General features: G+C 40.1%; 1 protein-coding gene across 1 annotated transcript; it reads right to left on the bottom strand.

The window, feature by feature from the left end:
* Positions 1-940: 940 nt before the first annotated feature.
* Positions 941-2,992, bottom strand: LOC144382982 (uncharacterized). Its single transcript, XM_078097988.1, has 6 exons — positions 2,860-2,992; positions 2,388-2,594; positions 1,970-2,208; positions 1,776-1,876; positions 1,486-1,655; positions 941-1,143 (listed from the first exon to the last, which is right to left on the bottom strand). Exons 1-6 carry the CDS (start codon positions 2,990-2,992, stop codon positions 941-943), a joined length of 1,053 nt encoding a protein of 350 aa, XP_077954114.1.
* Between the last annotated feature and the right edge of the window lie 12,046 nt (positions 2,993-15,038).

Genomic DNA, 15,038 nt, shown 5'->3' on the forward strand with positions numbered 1-15,038 from the left:
TATTTCCACTTCAATGAAAACTGCAATAGGTAAGAGTGGAAGTGAATTCCAATTACACAATATATTGTCATTGATAACCTCACAGAGTATGATTAAGGCTCAGAAGGAAGACGTTAGTCTGAAGAAATGTTTTGATTGTGTAGTGATTTCTGAGGAAGCAAACACAAAAGAGGTGTCGGTTTGTGTCCTGTCTCTCCATGTACAGGAAATCTGCAGGCAAGATGGCTACCCTTCACCCAAGGTGCAGACGATTGGATACGACCGACCTGGACTCCTCCCCTTCATTATTGGATGCAGCTGGTGCAGGTCTATAAAGACCTGTCATTGTAGATCTTTGAGAGAAGGGTTCTGCAGCTCTGATGGCAGAGCGCTTCTGGTGGCTCGCTGGTGTCCTCTCTCATGGTTCTGTGTTTATTTCCGTCGTTGGGGTTTGTGAGTATCTTGTTCAGAGAGAGAGAGAGAGTTTGTTTGTTAAAAGGTAGTCCCAGAGCGTGGGCTCTTTGGGTTAGTGTGTATGTTACATTTGTTTTGTATACTGTTTGTTATTTGAGTTAAACATTTTTCTTCCTGTGTTGCAGGGGGGGGTGGGGGAAGGGGATATTGTTAGGGAAGAGACCCATGGGTATACACCACCCGTAGCTGACTGCCTGTCTAGATACACTAGGCAAGACCTGGGCGGACCACTCCCTGTACTTTTGGTTAGCGGGCCTCATCCGTGCCCGAGGTAGAGTAAAGGGGGGGGGGGGGGGGGGATTAGGTCAGTTAGGGAAGTGTTCACCCTTTTTGCATGTTTCTTTGCTTTGGTCTCGCCTAGCCCCTTTTCCCCTGAACATTTGTTTGGTTTTTCCTTTTAAGGAGAGAATAAACCTCCTATTTTGTTTACACCGTTTGCCTGTGTCAGTAGTCGTCACTCACATGTATTTATATTATAAACTTTATATTACTTACCAACCAGAGTACAATGAAGTGGACATGCCCATTCTTGCTGCTGTTTATAGAATAAGAGAAGCTCCCGTTCCCGGTCCTCTTCAGACTCCCTTACATCCATCTTCATTCTAAGCGGTTTCCCAGTTGCATGTTCCCTTAGCAGATTTTCTTTGAAAACTTTGGCAGCTTGAGTGGGTTCCTCAATAATCTTCCATTCTAAACAAACAACAACAAAGTTATCTATTCCAGAGACATATTGTGAGTTGGCATGTTACCTGCATATACAGATACCCTCTCACTCTACACAACAGGAGGAAAATTATGTTATTTCACTGATAAAACGCGAGACCCAATAGCTTAAAAATCTGTCACAACGCCGAGTTGACATAAAAACGGCATTCAACAAAAACTAAATATTAGAAAAATAAAAAAAACAGGTGCATGTTATTAATTGCCTGTAACTATTATCTTATCCAATTATATATTAAAAGTGTTCGCTTTCTATTGACTTTTCAGTTACACACAATCTTATAGCAACACTATTGTGATGACACATACCACTGTCTGTTTCTTTGCGATCCAACTCCTCGTTGACAATCACTGCTGGAACTACTGCACTCTCAGCTGATGTTTCAGACCTCACTGGAACACTGTCACTGACTAGGGCTGTCTCACTATCATTTTCTTCCCTTTGGCCTCCCTCTTGTTCTCTTTCCTCCATGGGTGTCCTTGAAGTGAACAGAATCGAAATGGTCATACTGGCTTATTTGTGCGCACAACACTCCAAGAGGACATATTCCCAAAGAAAATGAATATGCTACCCTCGCATTGCTTTAGGAAGTACATACCCATTGCAGCTCAATCTGTGCAGCTTCATCTCTGAAAAGGGAACTTCCATCTGACAAGTGATGCAGGGGATGACTGGACCAGAGGCAGGACGTGAGCTCTCCTAACAACAAATGGCTTTTAATTAATGATTAAAAGTCACCAGTAATCTTTGTTTTGATTATGTATTAAACTAGGTCTCTGTAAATTTATGTACACAATCTAAGGGTAGATCCTGTTGAAGTGGACGTATGTAGATTGTAGCCTGTCCAATCATCGTCGATGGATCTTTCAGATAGGCAAGGGTGTATCCAGTGCTGGGACACTGAAGCAATGCAAGATTTCGACTGCGAGTAGATCCTACAAGTTTTAGAAGTTCATAGCCTCCCCCTTGTTGGAGCTTCGGAAACACTTCCATCAGTTTATTTGTTATAACCATGGGATCGTGGTCATTCCCTGGAGAAAAACAAAACAAAATCATAACTCACCTCACCTTAAATTAAGCAAATAGCCTGTGATAACTATTATTCACACTATTAAAATGAATTACGTTTGAGTCACTATACAATTAAATGCAAATAATTTCAATGAACAGAATTTGTTTTGTTTTGGTAAATGCCTAGTTTCGCACTGACCTGAAAATGTTACTTTTTGCTCTCCAAGTCCTGAAGTAAGAAGTTCAGCTTTAACCAGTACGCTTGGAATTTTATCCGCATTGTGGTCAGCCAAACAACAGACAGTATGTGTGTAGCTTCTTCGGCTAACTTGGACTTGTGCTGGTCGTCTCGTCATATTCCTTCTGGCTCCAATGTTGTATGGCGCAAAGAGCCTTGCTACCTCCGCTGCAACACAGAAAAACGTCACCGCTCAATGGTCACCAGTCAGCTCAAACAGTCTCTACTTCTATCTTGGGATGCTCAAACCAGCTAACACCATTAGCTAACTAGCGGGTTTTATGCTCCACCAATTAACAACGAACGTGTCGCGCACGAAACATCATAATACCACATACAAATACATTTTCGAGTCGATCTAATTTAACCCACACGTGTGTCCCGAATCATTAATGAGTAGCACACCTGGCTAACATGAAATTACTTAGCTTACCTTGGACAGGTGTACGTGATTGAGCGGCCGGTATCTGCTGTGACTGAGCCGCCGGAGCCGTTGGACTTCTGCTCAGAGCTTCCTCAATCAAATTCGCTGCTTCTCTCAGCGGCTCCGGGCAACTTTTTGACATTTTGTCCTGCACCTCACACGGCGTCTGCGTCCTTGGTCATTGGGGCTAGCAGGACCGCGTCATCTCCTTGATTTTTAGCCGTTGCAATGAAAGTTCTGTTTAACAGCGTATCCAAACCAACGTAGAGGTGAATAGCGCCACCCAGTGTATTGGAATGTGTTCAGTAGCTCTGCAGCGATCCATTATCTGGAATTGATTTGTCTTGACTTGATGCACAGGGTAACCAATCAGGCGTTATGTTCCGCCTACCAACTTTTGATGGGTCAGTTTGACAGTTTTAAGTAATTCATGAAGCGCTGCAACGCAGGATCATGAAATGTAAATAGTGAAATAGTTATATATGCATTTTACATACAATGAATCGGTATTTTAATTAATTAATGACACATTTAATGACACATTTATTTATTTAATTCCAATTTTAATTAATGAATGACACATTTAAGTAATTATTTAATGGTGTATTTATTTATTTAATTGTGGCACTTTTAGTCCTCCATATGCATATAGTGTACACCAGAATACAGCCATGATTCTGAAACTGTAATCAATAAAGTAATGACAATATTGTAAAACCACTGTAATTCTGCAACTGTAATAGAATAATACCAATGCAGTTATGATTGTATTTGATGTAATGTAATCAACTGGAATGCATGCATGTAATACTTGCACAACAACTGATATTGACTATGGGCCATTCGAAATCCGAGTTACATTGAACTCACCAGAAGACCACTCCCAGAGGTGTGGACACTGACTTTCACACCTTTAAGCATTGTTATGAATACCTGTAGGAACCATTGTTCTCGAGTTGGCTGGTGGAGACAACAGACGGGCACTAGGGATGGTCAAAAGGACTGACCTGGGGCCTGTTGGTTGCTGAGACCAGCGGCTCCTCAGCTGAGATGTTCTTTTTACCACAACACCATCTCTTTTATTAAATACATTTGATTTTAACCTTTTGATCTGCGATGACCTCTGTCCGTCCGGCGTTTTTTAACTTTTGAACACAACAAAGCTCAGAATGAAGCGGTTTCGTTGAAATACGTATTGCTCCTTCAAATACTACTACAACTACTATGAATATTACTAGTACTTCTAGTACTACAACTGATACTTCTACTACCATACTACTAGTATTTCTACTGCTATTAATACTACAACTACTACTAATGTTATTACATATACTACTATGGCTAATAGTATCAGTATTCCAGCTGTTTCTACTGCTATTGATACTAAACCGACTTCTACTGCTTGTACTACTAATACCACAATTACAAATATAACTACTACTATTAATATTACTACAAACAATTTTAAACCTATTTTTATTCATCTCAGCTTTTGTTATTTATGTACTTTTTAAAATTCAATTAAGTTCCTGCAACTTCTGTATTTTTTAGAAAATCTATTGAAATTTAGCTTCCCCACTTCCTGTATTTTCAGCAGTTTTTAAAAATAATTTCTGCTTTTCCTATGCCTCTATTAACAGCAATGTTTTAATATTCATTTCTGTATTTTTTTGCAATATTTCACATTTATTTCAGCTGTTTTCATTTCAGCTTTTTCAGCAAATCTATTGAAATTCCTTTCAGCTTCTCCCATTTCTGTATTTTCCGCAATTTCAAAATAATTTCAGCTTTTCTAATATCAGTAATTTCAGCAAATGTATTCAAATTCCCTTCAACTTTCTGTAATTTCAGCTATTTTTAAAAATGTATTTCAGCTTTCAGCTTCTTGCATTCCAACGCATTTTCAGCAGGAAATGCATTTTCTAGTTCTATATTGTTCTCCTTCCGTACAAAAGTTTGGCACGCATCTACTCCCGCACCGTTGGTCGGAATTGGCTCAAAATAGTCTCAAAAGATCAGGAATCGTGTGCTATTATCTGCATAAGAGAATAGACTAAGAAAAGTCTCCATAGCGCCACCTAGAAAGTTGAAAAGTACCACACTAGTTTTTTCCCCCGATGCCCAATTGACACTTGAAATTTGGCATACATATGCTCTTGGACATGCTCTACAAAAAAGTCAATCATGGTATGCCAATGCGCATAACTAGATTTTCTGCCATTTTGAATTATTGAAAAACACGTTTTTGGCCATTCCTCCTAAACGCTATGTCCGATTGTGACGTTACGACAGTGGGCGGGGCTACGGCGGGGGGCGCGGCGAAGGCCGACGGCAGGGTGGGCGCTAGCATGACGCTAACATGGCGCTAGCTAGCATTTCACTAGTAATAGCAGGATCTAACTGCTGACAAGTGGCTAAAACAGCCAGAGAATATCAAGGGGGGGGACAATACAGCCGACCGGGGGGGGGGGGGGGGGGGGGAGCAAGGGACGGACGGTTCGTGGGGGGGCGGGGCTATGACGGGGGTGGGGAAGTCTTTTGTTTTTTAAACTCTGCGTTTGAGTCCTGCCTTTACCTGCCTCCCTGACAGAATGATAGTGATGGCAAAGTGAAGCTTTCTGAACCAGTGAAGTTTTCCAGTCAATTGTATCGGAAAAAGGTTCATTCATTCAATGCATCGCAAACTCTATGATGACCTCTGCTGTTCTCTGTCATAGGGACTTATGTGAATAGTTTGAATCTGGAATGTGGGAAGTGGGGAAAGGAAAGGTCAGTGGGGCAGTGATTGTGCTTTTGGACAGGTTTGTTATGACAGGATATTGAGGTGCTTGTGGACACATGGGATGGGGCATGAAATTATTATAGATTTTTTTAGATATTTTAGCGATTTACTCCGTGGAATGTTTGGCTCAGCCAAATATCGGGTGGTCTCCAGAATAAAAATAAACATCCATAATTACACAATACAAATGACAGACTTGGCCTGCCTATTACAAACCTTGTTAGAGGAAATCAAATTGAAGTGCTCCCACATCTAGGAGCGACCTCTCTTTGCCACAGGTTCCATTGTAAATTTGCTCTTTGTTACTACTACTACTACAACAACACTGACTTTGACTGTATCAAACCGACAAGCCTGAACCCTGTTTTGAGACGATTTGAATCAAATCAAAACGGTCATGTACCGATACATTTGCCTTGCACTGGTTCACATTTCGGCACAAGCTTCGAAGTAGGAGGGTCGGAGGTAACAACACTACAATACTGCAGAATGACGCAACCTAAAAAGGACTCAGCGGATTTTTTTCCCCGGAACCAGTGCCGTTTTTGCCACCCTCCGGTCACCACGTTGCCTCCGGCGGTGGAGGCCATCTCCTAGTCTTCAGGTGCCGGATCGCACTGGGAGACCTCGCGGTCCAACTCCAGGCCACCACTCTCTCCACTCCATAGTGCACCTTGTTCCTCGCTGGGCTCCAGAAACCTCCCGAACCGGCCGCACGACTCCGGTACTGGACCCACGACTTCGGTACCGGCCCCACAACTCGAGCCCCCGACTCCGATACCCCCCCGACGCCTCCAGTCCCCCAGAGAATGTCTAAAACGAAGTGTTGAAGAATAGAATTGAATGACAGTTATTTCATCAACCTCCTCTCAGCAATGTAAACTTATATGAGGAATGCCTGAAACGCACATTATGGCAGAAAACATTGAATGACATTGTTTTCATCAACCTATTACCTCAGCAATGTATGTATCATGATTCCTGAACAGTTGACACCTTGATGTGTTCAAGCTAAGTTTTTATGCTTTCTTCACTATTAAAGCTTTTGCAGCCTGAGAGAATGCCTAAAACTTACAACATACAAGATTGCATCGGTTAACAGTGTTTTCATCAAGCTAGAACCTCAGGAAAGTGGATTTATCAGTTTAATGATTGTCACGTGCGGTCCTCTTGGGGGAACGGGAAATGATGAGGATGCAGCGTACTGGTTTAGCAACAGTCTGTTGAACCGTTTTTAGACCACACGATCGGCTCCAGCTCCTTCGCCAGCCTTCCTCGCTGTCGTCGGATCTCTCCTACTTAAAAGGTAGAAGACACACACACTGATTAAACTCAGCTGAGGCCAATTATGCCTCCCCCGGCACCGTTCCTGGAACCGCTCCCTTCTCCGTCCCCTCTGCAGCTGAGCCAAACCACGCCCGCCACCACATACCCCCACTGCCCGACGTAGGCCGGGGAGCTGTCCGGCCTAGCCTACACCCCCCCCCCCCTTCCTTTCAGGAGCGGGAGAGGAAATCACCCACAGCCATCTGCGCCCCCGGCCTATGGACCACCTTGAAATTAAAAAGCTGTAGAGCCAGATACCACCGAGTGATCCGGGCTTTGGCGTCCAGGAGTTTGTTGAACCGGGGCTTTGGTAGGCATCGAACTGTGACACGTTATTCACCCTCCGATAGTCCATGCAGAACCGTACAGATTCATCCTTCTTAGCCACAAGGACGATGGGGCTGCACCAGGCACTGTTGGATTCTTCAATTACCCCCAACTCCAACATACTCGCCAATTCCCTCCGAACCACTTCTTTCTTGTGTTCGGGCAACCTGTAGGGCCATGACCTCACCGTCACGCCCGGGGGCGTCTCGATACTGTGCACTATGTGGTCGGTCTGGCAAGGGAAAGAACACATTAGCAAACCGCTCCTGCAACCTGGCGACGTCCGCCCTCTGGCTCTCGGAGAGATGAGCCTCTCGAGTGAGCGAGGTATGATTACCTGTCTTTGGAACCTCCGGCCCCAGCTCCTCTCTTTCCGATACCGCAGAAACCAGAGAGACGGACTCCACCCCCCTCCAGGCTTTCAGGAGATTCAAGTGGTATATCTGTGTACACCCGCCCCTGTCAGACCGCACTACCTCATAGTCGACGTCCCCCACCTGCCGTGTGACCTCGAAGGGCCCTTGCCACTTTGCTAGGAGTTTAGAGGCTGAAGAAGGAAGTAATACAAGTACCTTTTCTTCTGGTGTGAATTGTCGCAGCCTGGCCCCTCTGTCATACAGCCATTGTTGTCGCTCCTGGGCCTCCAGCAAATTCTCTCGTGACGTCCGGCCCAGTGTGTCGAGTTTTGCTCGCAGGTCCAGAACGTACTGGATCTCATTCTTGCAGGGGCTCGGACCTTCCTCCTAGCTTTCTTTAATCAGGTCCAGCACCCCTCGCGGCGTCCTGCCAAACATAAGTTCAAAGGGAGAAAATCCCGTGGAGGCAAAATCATGTTCCCGCGGCTTTTCGGCACCAGCAACTGAGTGTTTTCCTGCCACGTGCGAGTGTCACGACTCACCCTATACAGTCTGTCCCTAACCAATGAAAAGTGCGGAAATGACTGCACTGCGTCAGGATGCACCAGGTGACCATCAATTCGTATCACTTGGTTGTAGGCTGAGCGTAGGGTATCGTCACGAGACAGTTTGAGTGGAAAATCTTCCATGGAGCGAAACTCAGGAGCCGGCGGAGTCTCCACAGGCAGCTCCGCTGGCTCCCCCTCCCCGTCCCAGTGATAAAAACATGCAAACTTAGTTCTAACAAAAAAGGTTGGAAAACTATTCACTAATCATGATACCAAAATGAAACAGATATATGTACTTTCCTGAGGTTCTAGCTTGATGAAAACACTGTTACCCAATGCATTCTTGTCTTTTGTGCGTTTTTAAGCCTTCTCTCAGCCTGCAAACGCCTTAAATAGTGAAGAAAGCATGAAAACTTAGTTTGAACAAAAAAGGTTGGAAAACTATTCACAAATCATGACACCATCATAAAACAGATAAATGTACTTTCCTGAGGTTCAAGCTTGATGAAAACACTGTTAACCAATGCATTATCATGTTTTGTGCGTTTTTAAGCCTTCTTTCAGCCTGCAAACGCCATAATAGTGAAGAAACCATGAAATCTTAGTTTGAACAATAAAGGTTGGAAAACTATTCACAAATCATGATACTATCATGAAACAGATAAATGTACTTTCCTGAGGTTCTAGCTTGATGAAAACACTGTTACCCAATGCACTATTGTATGCTGTGCTTTTTTAGGCCTTCTCTGAGCCTGAAAACGCCATAATAGTGAAGAAAGCATGAAAACTTAGTTTGAACTAAAAATGTTGGAAAACTATTCACAAATCATGATACCATCATAAAACAGATAAATGTACTTTCCTGACGTTCTAGCTTGATGAAAACACTGTTAACCAATGCATTATTGTGTTTTGTGCGTTTTTAAGCCTTCTTTCAGCCTGCAAATGCTTAGTTTGGACAAGAAAGGTTGGAAAACTATTGACAAATCATGACACCATCATAAAACAGATAAATGTACTTTCCTGAGGTTTTAGCTTGATGAAAACACTGTTAACCAATGCATTATTGTGTTTTGTGCGTTTTTAAGCCTTCTTTCAGCCTGCAAATGCTTAGTTTGAACAAAAAAGGTTGGAAAACTATTAACAAATCATGACACCATCATAAAACAGATAAATGTACTTTCCTGAGGTTCTAGCTTGATGAAAGCACTGTTACCCAATGCATTTTTGTATGCTCTGCTTTTTTAGGCCTTCTCTCAGACTGAAAACGCCTAAATAGTGAAGAAAGCATGAAAACTTAGTTTGAACAAAAAAGGTTGGAAAACTATTCACAAATCATGATACCATCATGAAACAGATAAATGTACTTTCCTGAGGTTCTAGCTTGATAAAACACTGTTAACCAATGCATTATTGTGTTTTGTGCTTTTTTAAGCCTTCTTTCAGCCTGCAAATGCTTAGTTTGAACAAAAAAGGTTGGAAAACTATTCACAAATCATGATACCATCATGAAACAGATAAATGTACTTTCCTGAGGTTCTAGCTTGATAAAACACTGTTAACCAATGCATTCTTGTCTCTTGTGCGTTTTTAAGCCTTCTCTCAGCCTGCAAACGCCTTAATAGTGAAGAAAGCATGAAAACTTACTTTGAACAAAAAAGGTTGGAAAACTATTCACAAATCATGATACCATCATAAAACAGATAAATGTAGTTTCCTGAGTTTCTAGCTTGATAAAACACTGTTAACCAATGCATTCTTGTCTTTTGTGCGTTTTTAAGCATTCTCTCAGCCTGCAAAACGCCTTAATAGTGAAGAAAGCATGAAAACTTAGTTTGAACAAAAAAGGTTTGAAAACTATTCACAAATCATGATACCATCATAAAACAGATAAATGTACTTTCCTGAGGTTCTAGCTTGATAAAACACTGTTAACCAATGCATTCTTGTCTTTTGTGCGTTTTTAAGCCTTCTCTCAGCCTGCAAACGCCTTAATAGTGAAGAAAGCATGAAAACTTAGTTTGAACAAAAAAGGTTGGAAAACTATTCACAAATCATGATACCATCATAAAACAGATAAATGTACTTTCCTGAGTTTCTAGCTTGATAAAACACTGTTAACCAATGCATTCTTGTATGCTGTGCTTTTTTAAGCCTTCTCTCAGCCTGCAAACGCCTTAATAGTGAAGAAAGCATGAAAACTTAGTTTGAACAAAAAAGGTTGGAAAACTATTCACAAATCATGATACCATCATAAAACAGATAAATGTAGTTTCCTGAGTTTCTAGCTTGATAAAACACTGTTAACCAATGCATTCTTGTCTTTTGTGCGTTTTTAAGCCTTCTCTCAGCCTGCAAAACGCCTTAATAGTGAAGAAAGCATGAAAACTTAGTTTGAACAAAAAAGGTTTGAAAACTATTTACAAATCATGATACCATCATGAAACAGATAAATGTACTTTCCTCACATTCTAGCTTGATGAAAACACTGGTACCCAATGCATTCTTGTATGCTGTGCTTTTTTAAGCCTTCTCTCAGCCTGCAAACGCCTTAATAGTGAAGAAAGCATGAAAACTTAGTTTGAACAAAAAAGGTTGGAAAACTATTCACAAATCATGATACCATCATAAAACAGATACATGTACTTTCCTGAGGTACTAGCTTGATAAAACACTGTTAACCAATGCATTCTTGTCTTTTGTGCGTTTTTAAGCCTTCTCTCAGCCTGCAAACGCCTTAATAGTGAAGAAAGCATGAAAACTTAGTTTGAACAAAAAAGGTTGGAAAACTATTCACAAATCATGATACCATCATGAAACAGATGAATGTACTTTCCTGAGGTTCTAGCTTGATGAAAACACTGTTAACCAATGCATTATCATGTTTTGTGCGTTTTTAAGCCTTGTTTCAGCCTGCAAACGCCATAATAGTGAAGAAAGCATGAAATCTTAGTTTGAACAAAAAAGGTTGGAAAACTATTCACAAATCATGATACTATAGTGAAACAGATAAATGTACTTTCCTGAGGTTCTAGCTTGATAAAACACTGTTAACCAATGCATTCTTGTCTTTTGTGCGTTTTTAAGCCTTCTCTCAGCCTGCAAAACGCCTTAATAGTGAAGAAAGCATGAAAACTTAGTTTGAACAAAAAAGGTTTGAAAACTATTCACAAATCATGATACCATCATGAAACAGATAAATGTACTTTCCTCACATTCTAGCTTGATGAAAACACTGGTACCCAATGCATTCTTGTATGCTGTGCTTTTTTAAGCCTTCTCTCAGCCTGCAAACGCCTTAATAGTGAAGAAAGCATGAAAACTTAGTTTGAACAAAAAAGGTTGGAAAACTATTCACAAATCATGATACCATCATAAAACAGATAAATGTAGTTTCCTGAGTTTCTAGCTTGATAAAACACTGTTAACCAATGCATTCTTGTCTTTTGTGCGTTTTTAAGCCTTCTCTCAGCCTGCAAAACGCCTTAATAGTGAAGAAAGCATGTGAAAACTTAGTTTGAACAAAAAAGGTTGGAAAACTATTCACAAATCATGATACTATCGTGAAACAGATAAATGTACTTTCCTGAGGTTCTAGCTTGATGAAAACACTGTTATCCAATGCATTCTTGTCTTTTGTGCGTTTTTAAGCCTTCTTCTCAGCCTGCAAACGCCTTAATAGTGAAGAAAGCATGAGAACTTAGTTTGAACAAAAAAGGTTTGAAAACTATTCACAAATCATGATACCATCATGAAACAGATAAATGTACTTTCCTCACATTCTAGCTTGATGAAAACACTGGTACCCAATGCATTCTTGTATGCTGTGCTTTTTTAAGCCTTCTCTCAGCCTGCAAACGCCTTAATAGTGAAGAAAGCATGAAAACTTAGTTTGAACAAAAAAGGTTGGAAAACTATTCACAAATCATGATACCATCATAAAACAGATAAATGTAGTTTCCTGAGTTTCTAGCTTGATAAAACACTGTTAACCAATGCATTCTTGTCTTTTGTGCGTTTTTAAGCCTTCTCTCAGCCTGCAAAACGCCTTAATAGTGAAGAAAGCATGAAAACTTAGTTTGAACAAAAAAGGTTTGAAAACTATTTACAAATCATGATACCATCATGAAACAGATAAATGTACTTTCCTCACATTCTAGCTTGATGAAAACACTGGTACCCAATGCATTCTTGTATGCTGTGCTTTTTTAAGCCTTCTCTCAGCCTGCAAACGCCTTAATAGTGAAGAAAGCATGAAAACTTAGTTTGAACAAAAAAGGTTGGAAAACTATTCACAAATCATGATACCATCATGAAACAGATAAATGTACTTTCCTCACATTCTAGCTTGATGAAAACACTGGTACCCAATGCATTCTTGTATGCTGTGCTTTTTTAAGCCTTCTCTCAGCCTGCAAACGCCTTAATAGTGAAGAAAGCATGAAAACTTAGTTTGAACAAAAAAGGTTGGAAAACTATTCACAAATCATGATACCATCATAAAACAGATAAATGTAGTTTCCTGAGTTTCTAGCTTGATAAAACACTGTTAACCAATGCATTCTTGTCTTTTGTGCGTTTTTAAGCCTTCTCTCAGCCTGCAAAACGCCTTAATAGTGAAGAAAGCATGTGAAAACTTAGTTTGAACAAAAAAGGTTGGAAAACTATTCACAAATCATGATACTATCGTGAAACAGATAAATGTACTTTCCTGAGGTTCTAGCTTGATGAAAACACTGTTACCCAATGCATTCTTGTCTTTTGTGCGTTTTTAAGCCTTCTTCTCAGCCTGCAAACGCCTTAATAGTGAAGAAAGCATGAAAACTTAGTTTGAACAAAAAAGGTTGGAAAACTATTCACAAATCTTGATACCATCATAAAACAGATAAATGTACTTTCCTGAGTTTCTAGCTTGATAAAACACTGTTAACCAATGCATTCTTGTCTTTTGTGCGTTTTAAAGCCTTCTCTCAGCCTGCAAAACGCCTTAATAGTGAAGAAAGCATGAAAACTTAGTTTGAACAAAAAAGGTTTGAAAACTATTCACAAATCATGATACCATCATGAAACAGATAAATGTACTTTCCTCACATTCTAGCTTGATGAAAACACTGGTACCCAATGCATTCTTGTATACTGTGCTTTTTTAAGCCTTCTCTCAGCCTGCAAACGCCTTAATAGTGAAGAAAGCATGAAAACTTAGTTTGAACAAAAAAGGTTGGAAAACTATTCACAAATCATGATACCATCATAAAACAGATAAATGTAGTTTCCTGAGTTTCTAGCTTGATAAAACACTGTTAACCAATGCATTCTTGTCTTTTGTGCGTTTTTAAGCCTTCTCTCAGCCTGCAAAACGCCTTAATAGTGAAGAAAGCATGAAAACTTAGTTTGAACAAAAAAGGTTTGAAAACTATTTACAAATCATGATACCATCATGAAACAGATAAATGTACTTTCCTCACATTCTAGCTTGATGAAAACACTGGTACCCAATGCATTCTTGTATGCTGTGCTTTTTTAAGCCTTCTCTCAGCCTGCAAACGCCTTAATAGTGAAGAAAGCATGAAAACTTAGTTTGAACAAAAAAGGTTGGAAAACTATTCACAAATCATGATACCATCATAAAACAGATACATGTACTTTCCTGAGGTACTAGCTTGATAAAACACTGTTAACCAATGCATTCTTGAATGCTGTGCTTTTTTAGGCCTTCTCTGAGCCTGAAAATGCCATAATAGGGGAAGAAAGCATGAAAACTTAGTTTGAACCAAAAAGGTTGAAAAACTATTCACAAATCATGATACCATCATGAAACAGATAAATGTACTTTCCTCACATTCTAGCTTGATGAAAACACTGTTACCCAATGCATTTTTGTATGCTCTGCTTTTTTAGGCCTTCTCTCAGACTGAAAACGCCTAAATAGTGAAGAAAGCATGAAAACTTAGTTTGAACAAAAAAGGTTGGAAAACTATTCACAAATCATGATACCATCATGAAACAGATAAATGTACTTTCCTGAGGTTCTAGCTCGATGAAAACACTGTTAACCAATGCAATCTTGAATGCTGTGCGTTTTTAGGCCTTTTCTCATCCTGAAAACTCCTAAATAGTGAAGATAGCGTTAAAGCTTAGTTTGAACAAAAAAGGTTGGAAAACTATTCACAAGTCATGATACCATCATGAAACAGATAAATGTACTTTCCTGAGGTTCTAGCTTGATAAAACACTGTTAACCAATGCATTATTGTGTTTTGTGCTTTTTTAAGCCTTCTTTCAGCCTGCAAATGCTTAGTTTGAACAAAAAAGGTTGGAAAACTATTCACAAATCATGATACCATCATGAAACAGATAAATGTACTTTCCTGAGGTTCTAGCTTGATAAAACACTGTTAACCAATGCATTCTTGTCTCTTGTGCGTTTTTAAGCCTTCTCTCAGCCTCCAAACGCCTTAATAGTGAAGAAAGCATGACAACTTAGTTTGAACAAAAAAGGTTTGAAAACTATTCACAAATCAAGATACCATCATGAAACAGATAAATGTACTTTCCTCACATTCTAGCTTGATGAAAACACTGGTACCCAATGCATTCTTGTATGCTGTGCTTTTTTAAGCCTTCTCTCAGCCTGCAAACGCCTTAATAGTGAAGAAAACATGAAAACTTAGTTTGAACAAAAAAGGTTGGAAAACTATTCACAAATCATGATACCATCATAAAACAGATACATGTACTTTCCTTAGGTACTAGCTTGATAAAACACTGTTAACCAATGCATTCTTGTCTTTTGTGCGTTTTTAAGCCTTCTCTCAGCCTGCAAACGCCTTAATAGTGAAGAAAGCATGA

This window comes from Gasterosteus aculeatus, chromosome Y (genome assembly GCF_964276395.1).
Source record: "Gasterosteus aculeatus chromosome Y, fGasAcu3.hap1.1, whole genome shotgun sequence".
In the NCBI taxonomy this organism is placed as follows: Eukaryota; Metazoa; Chordata; class Actinopteri; order Perciformes; family Gasterosteidae; genus Gasterosteus; species Gasterosteus aculeatus.